At 35.9% G+C, this 17,677-nt stretch overlaps 1 protein-coding gene across 2 annotated transcripts in view; it reads left to right on the top strand.

The window, feature by feature from the left end:
- Nucleotides 1-17,677, top strand: part of ANKRD10 (ankyrin repeat domain 10) — a 36,986-nt gene that overhangs the window by 4,425 nt on the left and 14,884 nt on the right. For both annotated transcript variants that reach the window (XM_085053007.1, XM_085053014.1), the window contains exons 2-3: nt 1,761-1,913; nt 9,899-9,990. In XM_085053007.1, coding sequence (XP_084909133.1) covers nt 1,761-1,913; nt 9,899-9,990 — 245 coding nt within the window. The remainder of the gene's footprint in view (nt 1-1,760; nt 1,914-9,898; nt 9,991-17,677) is intronic.

Genomic DNA, 17,677 nt, shown 5'->3' with positions numbered 1-17,677 from the left:
CTATTAATAATTACAGTGTTACAATTTAATTAATAAGGGTTAACAGCAGTATTACAGGTGCTAACATGTGAACACCAAGGAAAGTCTAATATTGGCAAATACAAGATATGTTTCAGTAGTCTAGCATTAGGGTTATAAATTTTCATACACCAGTTCTTTGATGTAATTTTTTTTCCAACAAAAGTGCTTGTTGGCTTTTGAAAAGATACTTTGACAATGTTGATGTTTTTGGAGCTAGATTCATTAATATGCAATATTCCAGTTATCTTCACCCTTATTTCATGCAGATAGTGAGTTAATGGTACAACTGTGTCTAGCCTTAACTCTCTTACAGTCCAAAAAAATTGCCTTTGTGTATCCCAAAGGATGGGGTTCATATGTATTTGTTTGAACTGTATGAGGGAAGGAAACAATTGAAGTTCACAATGTATTTGCAAAACTAATATGAAATACTTCATTACAGTGGTTGGTGCTTTTATCTCACGTATGTAGTTCAGCAAGATCAGAAATTTACAGGTTAAGAGAGGGAGAAAGAAAGGCTGACATACAGCAACAGAAAAGAATGTTATAGTCCTGATGTTGATGCTTCTATCTGAGCCAGGCTGCCAGTCCACATTCAGATGATTTTTAATTGTTCCTTTATGGACAGACTATTCCACAGCTGTGATGTGGCTGATGTTTTCTTTAACTGTGAGACACTGAGAGACCATAGATTTGTTTTATATGAACCAATGCCTGAGCCAGTGTGAGGGTCTTTGTTTTGCTGATGCATTTGTGTGCAGTGGTATTTGTTTTCTAACCACAATAAATGGATGCCTAGACTAAACTGTTTATTTCAGCATAGTGCATTCCTTTTCCGATCAACAAGAAGACAATGTTACTGTGTGACAGGAAAGGAGTGTTGTTTTGACTCTTTTTGAAAGTTGAGGTCATCGTAGCTGTGGTTTGCCTAGTTTCTACAAATGAGAAGTTATGAACATTTAAAAATAGTGTTTGGCTATTTGACACTTCTGGTTAGTATATTAGAGAAAAAAAAAGCAGACTATAGTTTGATAAAATACTGCAATTTTTTAAAACAAAAAGGGCTTTTCTAATCTTTATATTGCCACAAACATACAACCTGCTTTAACACCTCATAATAACAAGAAAATGGTGGAATGAATTTATTCCTTTTATAGATTCAGGATATTAATATATATTAAGTATTAGTTTTCTTTACCAATCTTCTGTCACTACAAGAATACATTAAAGAAATGAAAAATCTTTTGTTTTTCTGATTTAGCTTTCCATAAATTCTCCTGAGGTTATGAGTCCATGTATGCATCTCCTAACAACGCTTTTGTTTTGGCAAATGTTATCTAATTGGTTAGTATCATGTTTGCTGGATCAGGACTCCCTCTTTTCCTCCCCCACTCCTCCTCCATTTCTTTCTTCCCCTCCCACCCTCTTAACAAAAGTGAACTGGATATCTCTTGCAGTTAGAGTTCAAGTATTTATGTCCTCTTTCCTGAAAATAAAAGTGAAATTTAGTTTTGGAGGTGGGAATTAAGTACTTTTCAGGTATAGTCTATAACCAAATGGGGGAGGAGCGAAGGAGGAGGGAGGAAATCCTAAACTTCATATTCTGTCTTGTTTTTATCCATGTAGTCTTACTAGTAAGTTTAGCTTTTCTAGGTTTCATGTATTTATTTAGCGCATGCTAATTGTCACAGCACATCTGTATAACATTTTTGGTTTTATTTTCCCTCATGTCTTTAAAGCTGGAGTGCCTAATGCAGTTAGTAAGAGCTGGAGCTTCTGTAAATGCCAGTACAACACGTTTTGCTCAAACACCAGCCCACATTGCTGCTTTTGGAGGACATCCACAGTGCCTGAATTGGTTGATTCAAGTGGGGGCCAACATAAACAAACAGGTATGGATTCATGTGTATTTCATGTATACATATAGTTTTGGAAGGAGTGTCTTGATCCCTTTTTATGACATGTATGATCCTTACATTAACATACAGATACTTTATTTGTGACATCAGCTGAAGTCAAATGACTGAATTATCAGTTACAGACATTTTACACTGCAGTAGAGGTAGGACTAATAAATGTCCTTTAAGCCTCTAAAGGTCTGGAGGACATTTGTTTTAGGAATTGACATCTTGCTACTTCTTGAACAAAATGGTAATGTTGCCTTGGTGTTGGCAGCATTAGCAAATACTCTGATACTGTAGTGCTGCTGTAGGGGCAAGAAAAAGACTAGTGAGGAACATAATACTTACAAAATATGCTAAGAATTGAAAAATTTACCATTACATATAGAACCATGAGACCTTTGTGGTGCTTCATGATTTAGTCATACATCTAACTAGTAAGGTCTGCCTTGATTTATTTTAAGGTGCAGCTGGTTTTATGTTGTTTTCCTCTTAGATTATTTCTGAAGCTTCTCTAGTAACTTTCTGAAAATAGATCAGAAACATGTACTTTGCTAACAAAGAATGAATGGGTGATTTTAATTTTTTTTCTTTTTTTTCCCTATAATTTTCGTTAGTTTTACCGTGAGTATGTAATTTATTTAGTAGCAGTGAGTACGTTAATATAGAAAAATTCCTGCAAAGGATTGTTGTACTCTGGTACAGTAACAGAATCGATGCTTAAAAACTATCATGTTTTTCAATTACTGAATGAATCAGTTATGTATGCTGGGCATACATAACATAATTTTTAATGTTAATCAAAAGTATTTTTAATAATATTCTATGAGAGTAATTAATACTACAGCATATGCTGTTTTTAAAAGCTGTGGTATAGCACAGTATCCATAAAATGTCTGGCCTGTTAAATCTTATATCATACTTTTCTTAAAATATTTAATGGCCGGCCTATATTTTATATGCAGTAGAGTTAAGCTAAGTCTGCTGAAGAACTTAAACACTTGCATTTCTAGAGTTTGGTTCTTTTTTTTTTTAAGCTATGCAAAAATAAGAAATGGGGAAGTTTGTGTTGAGTTTTCAGAAAAGAAGTCTGGTGCATTGAGAACAGCTGTGAGACACCAGGAGAATTGTAGAAACAATGAAGGTGACTGGATGCAGAGGCTATAGATCGCATCTTCTCCTTGATACCTGACAAAAGTAACTTATGCAATAAGTTATTGCTGCATAGTGGTAGAATCTTCAGAAGAGAAAATACAAGAACTGTAAATGCATCTGGAGACCAGGTAAGAATGTAAAGAAACCGTGATTAGAGAGGAAACGTGGCATGCACAGAATAAAGATGTACGATAACTGCTAAATGAGAAGAGAAGAATGAATGAAAGTGAATGAATGAGAAGAATGAAAGTTTCCAGCTATGAGGATAAAGAGAAGAACTGACCAGTGAGGTTGAAATGGAGTTGAAGAACAAGCTTGATGTCCTGGAATATGATGAGGGGGAAAAAAAATCAAATGTAGTGAGTGAGGCTGTAGCAAAGAAGAAGGTAGCAGCTAGCTCCCAGAAGAAGAGGAGAAGAGTGTGGAGAGATCTCTCCATGGGCTGGGGGCAACATGCAGATGACTGTAAAAGAAAGCAGAAGGCAGTATAATATGCAGTTAAAAATTGGCAGGAGACTCATTCCAGCTTAAAGTCACTAAGGCAAGCCAGTGATTCAGGAGTCAGTATGCTGATGGCTTGTTAGCAGAGCAAATGGTCCTCCACGTTGTCAGGTTTTCAGATAGTGATGATAGTATTCTGTAGACTTCTAAGGGCAGACTTAGGTAATGACAGACTACAGATACAATATCGATGGGTACTGAGAGTTGGCGCTGTGGGGTGCCTTGTATGTCCGTAATGGTGGGCTCAAGTTATGCTTCAATGTCTTAACGTTTTTTTTGTCCCCACAATATACTAATTGAATGTATGATGAGGTATTTTAGACTCAGTTCAGTGATACGATACCTCTGGTTAATTAAAATGGTAGTAGAAACAAAAAAATCTCCTAAGATTTTAGGGTGCAGCTGGTCAGTCACACTGTTTTCACATGCATGAGCACTGAAAGCTAGGCAGTGTGCCTTGGTGATACCTAAGGCAAAAAACTCATCTCACAGGTAGTTGGAATGTTTCATACGTGGCTATGTAAAGCACAGTGCATGCTTTGCTTTCCCCAGTTCCCTCAGCCATTTATTGAATTGCAGTCAAATTCTACTGTTCTTGTTTGGTTTGAACTCCTTAAATTATCTTGATTCCTTATTTAACTTGCAAGCACTTTTAGGTGATCATCTAGGGCTTCCACCCACACTTTTGAGCTTTTGGAGCACTATTTCCTGATGTGTATTTTGTTTATTCCTTCCAGCTCGCTGACTGATGCTGTACTCCAAACAGACATAGTCACTGGCTAATGCTTGTGTGAGGACAAGTGTTCCATGGACACTGGATACAAAACACATGCTGAGAAAGATCTGGGAATGCTTGATATTTAAACTAGTAAACTTTGCTTCCAAACTGACTTCTGGTCATTGGCAACAGACTAACCCTTCACTTCTGGAAAAAGAAAAGGATAGCTTCTGAAAAGAAATCCACTCAAGTCTCTCAGTTTTACTGTAAACCTCCGGTACTCAGTAGAATTTGCATGCATGCTTTCTCATATCTGCCCTGAGGTATTGTATTGTAGCTCATGCTGCCTGCCCTGAAATTTAGGAAAACTTAAAAATGTCTTACCTCGTTGCTGGTGACAGTTGCCCCGGACACTTCTCAGGCAGCAGCAATGAAGGACAAATGCTGAAAACTGCTTGTCCCAACTGTACTTTGCTCCCCAAATAAATTCTGTGAGTATATCCTCTGATGCCCAGCCCTCTTATATAACTGAATGTGCTGGCTAGAATCGTATCTCTCTCTAATCAGTGAGCAGTTCTTTTCCCCCAGGATCACCATATAAAAATGCACAGGAGGAAAGCTGAAGTGCCAAGCACTGGTCTGTCTGTTTCTACCCAGCAGTGGATTCAAGAGAATGTCCTGCTGTTTCTGATTTTTCGGGTTTTTTTCTTTTCCTTGGCGGGCAGTGCCTGCTAATAGTTCTTAGTGATGTGACTCAGGACCTGCATTTGGCTGCCTGCCTGCTCTAGTTCACTGTAACAGTGCAAAGCAATTACACTTCTACTTTTCCTGAGGATTTTTTTCTGATGTTTTATCCTTGTCACAACACAGATTGATTCTGGTCTGTTCATATTAACATCAGATAATAATAGGTACTTTCTGATTTAGAAAACTCTTAACTTCATTTAAATATTTTTCCCCTCTAGCCTCAGCCTATTAAACGTTTCTATTGTATGTTGCCTTCATTGATTGGCCAGAAAAAGTTGTGCGGCCTGTCATAAAGAGTAGGAAAAAGAAATAGTTTTTATTTTAAATAACAATTAGGACTAAATCCAGATAAAAAGATTCCATCTGTTCTCGTTTGCACTCCAAAGCCTTTTTAGCAAAGGAGGAACAGTACACTCAGTGTTCTTTGGTTTCTACTTCTAACTTCAGAAAGGGTTCTAAGAAATACAAGAAATTAGTCGTGTTTGGAAATGTGATCATCTGATAGAACTTGGAATTCAGTCAGTTGACTTAAGGAATGGAGTTAGTTTATATTTCTTATCAAATAAAATAGGGGTCTGTGTCTTAAGTATCATTACTGGAAGTATTTTAGAAGTGCTTGCATGGTGTTGAGGTTTAACCCCAGTAGACACCTAAGTACCACACAGCTGCTTCCTTGTTCTCCCACCCAGTGAGGTGAGGGGGAGAATCAGAAGGGAAGCGTGAGAACTTATGGGTTGGAAATAAAAGACAGTTTAACAGGTGAAAAAGGAAACAAAAATAAATTTTAAAAAATCAAGTGATAAAACATGTTTTAAAACATCACACCACAACCCAAAAAGCTTAGTTGCTCACCACTACCTGACTGCTGCCCAGCCAGTGCTGGAGCAATGACAGCCCTGGCAAATTTCTCCCTCTGTCCTAGTTTTACTTGCTGAACATGATGTCATATTGCATGGGGTAATACTCTGTTCCATTTGGGTCAGTGGTCACAGTTGTGCCACATCCCAGCCCACTCTTAGCTAGAACATGTGTGTACTAAAAACACTTTGCTGGTAATGAATCCAAAACATCTTGCCGGATACTATGAAGAAAATTAACTCTGTCCCACCCAAAACAGGGCACATAGTTGAAAGCTTTCATTGTAAATGTGTGTGGGAGCTTTTTGAAAAAAAAATTAATACCTGCAAGTAAGTTGGGTTTGGTTGGGGGGGAGGGTGGTGTTGATTTCTTTTCTTCTTCTTCTTTATGAAGGAATGTAAAGGTACCAGTGAGTGAAACCAACTGAATCAGATCCAGGGACTTGAAAGCTGGAGAACAAAACAGGAAATGGGCTCTGAATTCAACTGGACCGTGCTCAAGCCAACAGAACTTTGAGTCCCAAAAAGACAGGAGGAAAAGTGGAGTAAAAAATTTAGATTGAATTGAAAAAATACCCTTACATGAAAGAAGCCTGCAAAGAGAGTTTGAGAAAAGTATTTAATGTCTTTTGAGGTTAAGCAGCATAGTGAGGAGCTGCAAACTGATTAATCAAGCTGAGGTAGATTTACAGATTAAAGCCAAAAAAGCAAAAGACTCTTCAGCCACATAAATAAAAAGAGAATAAGGAAAGAAATTAGATGTTTGTTCAGTAAAATGAAATACAAGTGAAAAGTAATCTAGTCATGACCCCAAGCTAGAGAAGACTGCCCTTGCTGTGTGAAAGGGTAGCCTTCTTTCCAAGAAAGAGGAAGGTGTTCAGCAGTGAGTTGCAAAAAATAAATGTGTCTGTGATGCTTCATTAATTCTTTTTATCATTTCTTCAAGAGCACTGTACACAAAATACTCAGTAGCCACATAACCAATCAAATGTATTATCTTGAATGCTAAATTAATGAAGCTTAATTTGAGTTTCTAGCCATGTATTTATAATGCGTCTTCTACAGTGTGAGAAAGGTTTGGGACTTGTTGCAGTGTTGCAACAGAGAGACAAGTTCTGCTCAAGTTGTGAAAGGCCAGTACAAATTATTGATGCTTCTCTTCCTGGAGTATTACTACAAAAGGGATTATATCAGACTCAAGCACAGATGGGAAGTGTGAACAATATAAAGGATTATGAGGTGTTATCAAGGACAATCAGGAATTTGTAGAGCCTACAAAGAGCTAGGGAACAGGTGTCTTACACATGAAAATGTGCTGGCAGGCTAGACCTTGGACTGCTCTCAGAAGCATGTTAGAAAAAACTGTTACTTTGTTTTTCAGTCATTCCAGTTGTTGAATCAAAACAGAATTGTTCCGAGGCTCGTACAGAGTACTTTTGTTTTCTTCTGTATGCATCATTTTGGATGCATTGAAAAATAAGTAAACTTAAAAGCCATTTTTTTAGTGGGATACATTTTTTTTCCCTTTCAGTCTAGCTCATAATCCAGAGAGAATTTCTGAGGAGAGCTAGGAAAAAATATTGGTGCAAACATATTTGGCCCCTTAGGAGAATTTCAAAGAAACATCATAGCAGTGATGACTGAAATTTAGGTGCTGTAATTCAAAGGAATGCTATAAAAATCTAAATCTGTGTATTCTGTCATGTTCTAAGTATTTTCTGAATTCTTTAGACACGTGCTTTTCTGGGCTGGTGATTGAAAGCAGCCGTTCTCAAGACATATATTCTCTTCTGAAATACTAATTTTTTCTGTTTGGTGATGGATATGGTAGCTGCTATAAGCTTAGCTCATTCTTCTAATGCAGTGGTGTGGAGTCCTTTTGCAAAGGTCTTCTCTCATCCTTTTTTGTGTTTCCCCACAGCAAGATGTTGTAATTCAGTTTTCTGGATCTTACTTTGGGCAGTGTGCCAGGTTTATGGGGCTAGTGGAGATTTTGTCATCTTTGTCATGTGCATGGCCAACTAACCCTAAACTGAACTTCATACTGAGTGATTATCTTTTAACTTTGGGTTGGGCTTGTAAATACTAAAGCTGACCAAAAGAGGCAAATCACTTATTTCTGTACTTTTACCTCTTTAACAAAAGGAGGGAGGGGAGGAAGCCATAACAGAGTGATGAATTGAAGACAGCTTCTGTGATTGGAAAATTTATTATAAAGAAGAAAATTTTTCTGGCTAAATTAGTGTCAAATGAATTTCCATGTATGATGGTTAACAAAATTGTATCCTCTCTTGAACTTCTATCTATTCCTGTTACTTCAGGAAAAGCTATAAATAGGAAAAATTGCATGAACTTCATTGGAAAGCAGTCTTCTATCCATCAGCTACAGATGGCCACTTTGGAAGAACGGCTGTATGGCTGTTTTCTAATCTCTAAGGAATTTTCTGCTCTTATCTGTCTCCAGACTCCAGCCTCAGCAGTTTTCCTTAGTTTATAAGAAAGCAAACTTTGTCTGCCATTATTGTTCCCTTTTGGGTGTGCTAGGTATTTCACTGTTTGGTTGAATATATGTCTTAAGCATTGGTACACTGGCTTACTCTCAGTGAATTTGTAACTTGTTCTAAAAATATTTTACCATTAAATAAAAATGTCAAGTAAAAAGTTGAGAATACATACCTCATAATCCAGAATTCAATTTTCGAGTTATACTTACATGGTCCAAAATACAGGATTAAATTTCCCAAAAGCTTGGGAGACAATTTAAGACACTTAGTAGCTTCTAGGTAGTATGATCATATTTTTAACATACTCACATTTCAAGTAGAACTAAAGTCTAACCAGTACTGTGGAGTTAGGCATGAACACTGTTGTGTGTAAACACTGGTGAATCAGTAAAGGTGCTGTGTCAATTTAATAGATAGTGTTGATATTTTAATAAAAGGAACAGAGAGGCTAAACTGAGGCACATACAGTTAGAATATGTTTAATATCTGGAACTGACTAGTGAAGTTTGTCAAGTTTGGAGAGAAAGAGGATGGGGAAGAAAACAAAACAAAGAAAACCCTTTGCTACACTGGAAATGTTGAGGACTGAATCACATTAACAAGCCAGTAACAACATTTACTTGCAACTTCAGGGCAATGTCTCATTACAGATTTTTCTCTGTGGTTCTTAATACTGAAGGTTAATTGCAAGTACTGAATTGACTCTGCAGCCTGTAGATCATGATGCATGAATGTATCTTCTGCTTGCTTGGATTTGTAAAATTGTTGTAGATTCTCCCTGTTACCTGTAAGACAGTGGAGAGGAGCTGGCTGAAAAGCAATGCGCTATTCTCAGTATGTTTTCACATTATGCAAAAAAAATCAAACATGAATATAAATGGACAAAGAAAATTAGAAAAGACAAATATATGGGATGTGAGTCAATGTGTACATGTTGGGAGAGATCTGGCCTGTTCTTTGAACACTGGGCATACCTCTATGAGAGTAGAGCTCTGCATATGTGCTCCTCTCCTGCCGAGTACTGATGGTGCAACACAGGACTGAGTCAGTATGTCAGCATGATCTGAAAGCAGCACGGTCCCACTAATTCAGCCTGCTACTTCTGAGTTCAAGAGGGCTTGCTCAGTCCAATGTGTTGGGAAACAAAATTTTAACAGGAAGAGTTTTAGCAGGAATTAAAGGTGTTAAAATAACATGTTATGGTGGTATATGTTGAGAGGGTTAACTGGTTTTGCTGAATATGAGTCGGCTGATTGCCAAGTTATTGGATAAGGCTTATCTTGTGAGTTAAATGCCCTTAGCATTATGTCTTGCTAAATGTCTAATGTACATGACAGCCAACTGCAGACTTTAAAGTAATAATAAAGTACATGATGTATTTGCTAGCTAATAAATGCTGCTTTTATATATCTGCTTTATTAATTAAGTAATGTTACAATAAGATTTTAATTTTTAGAAAGATTATGCTTGACAAAATGTAGTTTGTCTTTACAGGATTATGTTGGTGAAACTCCTATTCATAAAGCAGCACGGTCTGGTAGTATGGATTCCATAAGTGCCCTTGTGGCTCATGGTGCGCAAATAGAGTAAGTGAGGTATTTTTTTTGTTGTTGATTGTTGTGTGTGTAGTTGACTAACTTAGACTGGTAAACATAGATACTAATTTCAGAAAGAAAAGTCAAAACAGCAGACACATGATCAAAATAATAATGACAGCAAGACACGTTCAAGTGCAATGAAACCTAAGATGTTTTGCATGTCTAGTAATAAAGTTTGATTTCCTTAAATGATACCATTGTGCTACATTAGTATTGCACTTTTATCTGATATATTAAAATATTTATCACACTTTTGTCAGATGACCCCAAGTTGTACACTGTATTCAGCATGTAGTTAATTTTTACAAATCTGCACCTTGCACTGGTGAATAAATATAGAAAACAATGCAAAAGCAACATTATGTGCAAAGCAGCAATTCACACACTTCACCATTAGTTTAATACTGTTTGTTAGTGTATTATGTATTTGCCCTGTTAACTTTTTTCTTTAAAGGTTTATGTACTGCAAAAACATTCAGAAAAGCTCACAAACTTTTGCAACTTACAGCATGGACAAAATGGATGCAGTTTTCACCTAGAAATGTTGAGTATAAGCTCTATGGCTTATAAATAATGTCGATACTTTAGCAATTTGTTTTAATTAGAATTAGCTTTATTATCTTAAATGGTAACGAGTTACTGTATTTTAACCTGCAATATGAAACGTTGAAGTTGTAAGTGAAATAAGGATCATGTAGTTAATTTCTTGTTTTACCCTTTGGTTTCCATCTTACTGGTTTTGTAATGCTGCCCTGATAAATCTACCATAAAATTTAACTCTTTTAGTTGTATCATAGAGTATTTGGGAAATATATTACCTTTTAACTTAATAGTAGTGAACACATTGCTTTATATGGAGATTGCTTCATAGAAAAGTGAAATAAGCTGTCTCAGTTATTGACAAGCCCGTGAAATCAGTCTTAAATGTATAAATTCCCATTTTTCACTCACTTTCAGATATTTTTAAGATAAACGTGGATTTAAATTTACTGTGGAATTGAGCAAACCTTAATTATCATCATCAATTACTATGTAATCTTTTTACAAAGTAGCCAAACAAAAAGAAAAGTTGTGGAACTGCATAAACAATGTGAAATGAGTGATACCTGTCTTTGACAAAAGCTATTTGCAGCAGAAGCAGTGTAGGTTTATAGCCACTCTAGTAAACAGGAAATACTTTTAATTCAAAGTTTCCTAACTTTGAATTCTATCTATGTTTCAGTAGACTTGGGACAAGTTTTATAAGTAATTAAACATCAGATCCTATAGTGGGAATGGTAAAATCAGGGATAAAAATGCAATAGGTTTGTGGAGCAACCCATGTTTTAATCATTTATAGGATAAAGATTTGGCCCTGTCACCTGAGGGAGTTAGCTATTGACTGATAGGGGTGAGGATTTTTTTCCTTGGAATCCAGTTTCCAGGTTCAGTATGTTAAATTAGGCCAAATACATGTGTATCGTTTTGACACTGGTTAATTTTGGGTCATCTGGTTTTGAAAACTGGCCCCGTATTAATGGTTGTGTTGATTCCCTGATTTTTGTAAAAACTTGAAAATGTAGATGCTCTGAAAATTTTGACTCCTTTATTTTATGGCTTCAGTTAGAAGAAAAGTAGAAGGATTTTAGCCATATATTTAGTTCTAATTTGTATACATTAAATGCTAATTGACTGTATAAGACCAAGGCAAGAATTTTATGAAATACGGAACTAAGCACTAACTAGAACTGAATCGCTGATCTATACTGATGATGAATTAGTGCTTTTCATTTTTACTGGGATTAGATCTTCTAATCCAGTTTTTTCTTTGTTTCTTCATACAGTTAAAAGTATTGAAGTCTATCTAGCATGGAATGTGACTGCAAATAGTCAAATACACTACTTTACATTATATTTTTAATATATGTCCAGAATGGCATCATCCCTAGTTTTTTATAGCAAGTAAAACAGGGATGCTAAGATTTCATTATTGCACAAACACTAGTAGCCAGTAATGTAATATCGAAAGAAATGTATTTTTTGTTAATGAGTGATTATTGAGATACTGCTGTCAAAATGAAGTAACTTGGACTAGTGTAATCTTGTTATCAGTGTTTCCATGTTTCTACTTTATTCCCTCCTTTGGTTATATTGGAAGCCAAAGAATATTGATAATAGTCAAGTTAAGGATAAAAGTAAGAATTTTAGTTTTAATAAAATAGCCTCACTTGAATTGTTCTACTTTACTTTATTTCAGGCTTGTTAGTGTATTGCTTTTACAGAGAAAGACAGTATGTTGCAGTCTCTAAATTTCATTAAGCTGTTGCATTGTTTTCCTAATTGATGAGAGAGAATTTGGGTCTCTATTCCTGTGTAAATTTTTAATAATATTAAAAAATAATAATTGTACCCTAGTGAAAATATTTTGATTTTTTTGTGGTATTTACCTTTTCATTTTAGCTGAAGCATATTCTGTGCACAGTATGTCCTACAGCCATAAAAATGGTTGCTCCACTAACTATGGTATTCATGGACCCTTGAAGAGGGGGAAGCAGGTGGTCACAATGTCCTCATATGAGTGAAAAGGTTTGCTGTGTAACTGACTTTTTAATGTGGATAGTACCTTTTAAAGTATCCATAATAACTGCTGGATTTTCACTAAAAAGCATATTTATGCAATTTATGTATGGTTAATTGTATATTATTTATCATGGTGACAGACAAGTGTCCACAGCTCTTCATGGAGAAAAAGCCTTCTTGGTGCCATGTTTTGTTTTGCTCTTTTGCACTACTATGTAAATGCTGTGTATTAATGTAGTTATATAGATTGTATCACAGCATATATAAAAATACGAAATTTAGCTATAAACACAGGACACTGTTGAAACAAAAAAAAAAAAAAAAAGAGGCAGATGCAAGTGTTGATTATCCTGACTTGAACCTCTTTGTTTCATGTTCATTTGCACATGGTGCACTTGCGCATTGTGTCCACTTATTTCTGAATAAAAATGATTCTGCAACTGTCATTTAAGCAGTTGTGTATTCCTTAGTGTCTTGATTTAGAGCTAAGAGGGAGGTTTCAAACACTGTATTATCCTGGGATAAAGAGAGGTGTACCTTGTGGAATCGGGTGTGCCTTGGTATGCACCCATCCAATTGAACACAAGTACTTGCTTGCTTAAGAGTTTTATTGGTATTTCAGTAGTGTCATAGAAAAGCTTTTTATTTGCCTGCCAGAAATCTTTAAGTTTTGGGTAAAATTGAGTTGTATACCATGATGGAATGTTATGAGATCCCCCAAAGAGATACACTCCTTTGTGGTTTCTTATACTCTGGTCTTGAGGTTTGAGTAGAAGGACTGACATGCTGGGATAAATATACCATTACACGTGTTCCTACCAGATGACAGATTCATACTGTGATGTTGATCTGGTTTAGGCAGACACTTCAGCCACTTTCTCATTAAAGTTGTCTGGCATTCATCTGAGTGTGTAAATTCAATGCCAGAAGTGTCTTATTGCTGATACTAAGTTTTTCGGCAAAACCTTTATTCTCATTCCTTGACAGGGACTTCATTTTATTCCTTCTTTTCAAATTCAAATGTGTCGCAAACTGCACTGTGTTGTCTAAAAAGGCAACATTAATTTCTTTTTTCTTTACAACTGCTTTCCATTCTCCATAACAGAAATCTGTCCATTGTGATTATTTTAGTGCTGCTGGATTAGCCCTTTGTGAAATTCTTGTAATATGTTTCTTTTTCAAGTGACCACTCTTGTGATATCTCAGCTTTTATTCTTCTCATTTGTACTTTTGAGATTTCTTGACTTTATGAAAATCAGTCACCTTTAGTGAAGAGGCAGAAGAGTGGTGATGTGTTGCTTTCATGGCAACGCAGAAATGGGGCGTTCCTTTGTGATGTGAACCCTCAGTTGCTTTTCAGTCTGGACGGGAAGCTTACATGGCCTGTTCTCTTGATAGGTCTCAGGGTTCAAAGATCTCCTGTCTTACTTTCTGGATATCTTCTTGATTTCTTAAAAATCTGAGGAGACACTTGCAGGTTTTTAATGTGTGCTTGTTTTTCTTGTGCAGCTCATTTAACTACCAAACTTCTAATATTGAGCTGCAGTCCATTTCTGGTGTTAACATACTTGTGAAGTGCCATGACTATGTCATCTTTTTACTTCAGAAGCTGTTCTAGTACATAGATTCACTGTAGAAGAACCAACATCCTACTTTCCTACAGTCAATAAATTAACCTCATCTTGAGAGTAATGCTTCAGGTTCTTACTGATCGTTTGGATTTAGGTGCTTTTTCAACAGAGAGGTTCTTATCTGTTAATTAGTGTATTAATGCTTGTATAATCTATTTGTTACTTTTCAAACTCAGACCACTTCATACACATCCTCTTTGTAAACCTGATTGCTTCCAGATAGCAGTTAAACTGCTGGATTAATTGCTGTTGCATTATTAGACAGTACTGTATAGTTAAGGAAGAAAATGCGGAAGTTCTTGTTTAATTTTAAGGGCCATCACTGTAAGTATTCTTGTAGTGACCATTTTTCAGTGTAGAGGATACATGTGCTGGAATTTATTTTGCCTTTCCCATTTTATATAAACACTTATGGAAAGGCAAATTCAAAGAAGCGTGTTCATTTCAGTGATGAAACACTATTTCTCCTTCAAAAAAGCTTGCAAGCTTGGTAATTTCTTCCATGTTTGGTTTCCTCTTTGGTTGCTATGGTTGTAGAAGTACTTGAGGTGGTTTGTAGGAGTTTTTGATCATGAAGTAAGGCAGTAATTTGGACTTAGTCTCAAGAAAAGATTTGGAAATACCAAAGCAGAATGTGTATGCATGGGTAAGTGATAAAAAACGAGAGAGGCTCACTCTTAGAATAAACCAGTGTTGAGAAGGGTCATTTTCACAGTTACAGCTGTTCCAAGTAATTGCAGGAAGCTGAGGCAAACTCTTACCACTGAATTCATGTTCAGTTTGAATGCAGATTATTCTTACTGGGGGTGGAATAACAACAGTGATTACTGATATCAGTTGGAAAATACCACAGAATGAGAGGTTGTGCTTTTTATGAATAAAGTAAAATCCATCATTAAAGCAATGATACATACGACCTTTCTGGAACATAAAGAGGAAGTTCACAAGAATTATATGTGAGCTTGATAGGGTAGCTTATTCGCTAGTGAGAAGCCTTATAGCACTGGGGTCTTGGCTTTTCTTCAGTCCAAAAGAGCTGAGTAAATAATGTGGAAGTGTTACCGAGACTTTCATATGCGGATAGTTCAGATTTCTGACAGGAACTTTTGGGTTTCTTTGTTGATCTGCCTTCACTTAACTAAGATACTGTGTTAATGTTCACACTAATGTGTGCAGTTTCCCTTCAGATGGAAATTTTTTTCCCCTGCAAGATAAGCTATTCTGTTGCAATTCTGGCAACAGAGACCTGGGTGCAGTTAAGTCAAGTGGGGGAAACCAAAGTGTTACAAAGTGGAGTTTGGCCAGAGAAAGAAACAATTATATTCTAAATATAATAGTCTGATTAGTTCTGATGGTTAGTCCAGATGGTGGTGGTGGTGATCTGTAGGGGTACTGTGCCTGATCTAGCAGTACTTTTTGACTAGGTACGTGATGAGAGGATTGTTTATTGCAGTGTTTACTTTACCCTGCTGTGTTGATTTGGGCTTTGTTTGCTGATCTAGTTTGTGCTTTTCAGTAAAGTTGTTCATCAGTCAACTAGTACCTAGTAGCATCTGGACAAAAACTCCAGGAAGCAGTTGTGCATCTATCATATGATAGATAAATTTTCTTATAAAGGGAAAAAATCTAAGTTGGAAAAACTTTCATGAGGCTCATTCAAACTAGTTTTGTGCACTTCAGCAGTTCCTTAATCCAAAAGATATGTCTGCTTAAGTAAGCATATCAAGTTTTTTTTGACACTAAAAAAAAAAATTGTGTAGTTCGATAGTGTCCCTCTCCATGCCTATTATGGGAAAATAATAAAACCATCTAATACCTCTAGTCCTTTCATTCTTGATTTTTTTTCCCTGCTTCTGGCAAAAAACCACCTTGAAATTAATTTACCTCTTCAGTTTTATTCCCAAACTTTCAACTGTCCATGCTTTTTGTACTGAACAGCTTGAACTTTCTTCCAAGTTTGGTACATTTGAGAGAAGATTGCTTCCTTCATTTTTCTAATTCTAAGCTATCTTTGGGTTTCAGTTGCTATGTTGAGGAGAAATAATGTCATTTTATTTGCTACAAGAGTCATCTTGGCAGAAATCTGTGTTGCAAGGTTGCTTTATCTTTTCAAGTCATATTTGCACTGAGCCCATCATCAATAGTTTTCCATTACACTTTCTTCGTTGTTAGCAACTTTATTTGCAATTCTTGTTCTGTTTCTAGAAACATGAAAGCAACAGCAATGATAGTTCTCATTGTCATAAGGTTGGCTAAGTAACTCTCACATTCTCTTTGTATTTAAAGCGGCTGCAGTACTTTAAAGATGCTTGGGATTTAATTTTGCTAGCAATCTAGGAAATACTTTTATTTTAATAGGAAAGGTCTTTTCTGTTACGCTGTATTGCAATCCGACTGTTGTTTCAAGAGTTACCATGGTCTTTCATATCTTCCCTTTGTGAATTGTTTTTAGGAATCACTTCTTACATCATGAAATAAGAACTTTAAAATTTGGTTGATGGTACTAGGCCAAGTCAGGCCTGTAGTGTTCAGGGAGAAGTTTACTTGGAAATGCGAATATTTTTTACAGAAGGTGCTGAAAATAAAGTGCACTGTTTGAAGTCTTCAGTAGAGCATATAAATGGGAATACAGATAGAGCAAAAAATCACCACCTGATGGTGATGTTTGTAGTAATTGCAACATTGCCTGCCATAGTTAATGAATTCTTTCTTCTGCCAATGTTTGCTCAGTCAAGAGTTGAAGTATCCAGGAGCTAATTACAGCTGCATAATTCATAGTGAACATGGATTTTTATGTGGAAAAAGTGGCTTCACAAAGCAAGGTCCTTCTGTCCAGTATATTCCTTTTGCTATGATTTTGGATGATGTTCACAGGAGCTCTACAACTGGTTTTAAAAGTGTAAAATAATTTCAGCTGCCAGATGCTTTGTTGTGAAATAAAAACTTGGCACCAACTTGTGCTTTTGTAGATGCCCCATATGTAATTCTAGCATGACTTTTTATAGCTGTCCCCAGCAGTAACACACATCTGTTTAGTTAAGAATATTTTTCTCTTGTTATTTCGGAAATAAAAAGTTTGAAACAATTTCATAACTTCTGAATTTGGACACCAAAGGGTTAAAACACTTAAAGTTGAGTATTTTAAAATAATTTTGCTTTAGAAATTCTAGACTAGTATACTACTGTTTATATAGGAAACGATTTTTCTCACTGTGGGCGTTTTAGTGTTATGATCTTTTTTTTCTCTTTCTTCTTTTGTTTTGTTTTAATCCTTGTATCTGCTAATTTTTGTATAGGAATAGCTACTAATTCTTTTGAGATACAGCCTACTAAATTTAAAGTAATTGAAGCCATGAGTTGACCGGTAACTTTAATCCATTCTATATAAATTTCAGTGAAGAACTGACAAATTGGTTTCAGGATGAAAGTTATAATGCTTTTAAAGGCATAAAAGGCTTAGTATCTTGTTGTTAAGGTGGTCACAT

Source organism: Lichenostomus cassidix, chromosome 1 (assembly GCF_008360975.1).
Source record: "Lichenostomus cassidix isolate B80296 chromosome 1, HeHo_3.0, whole genome shotgun sequence".
Classification (NCBI taxonomy): Eukaryota; Metazoa; Chordata; class Aves; order Passeriformes; family Meliphagidae; genus Lichenostomus; species Lichenostomus cassidix.
This window is presented reverse-complemented; position numbering and strand designations above follow the sequence as displayed.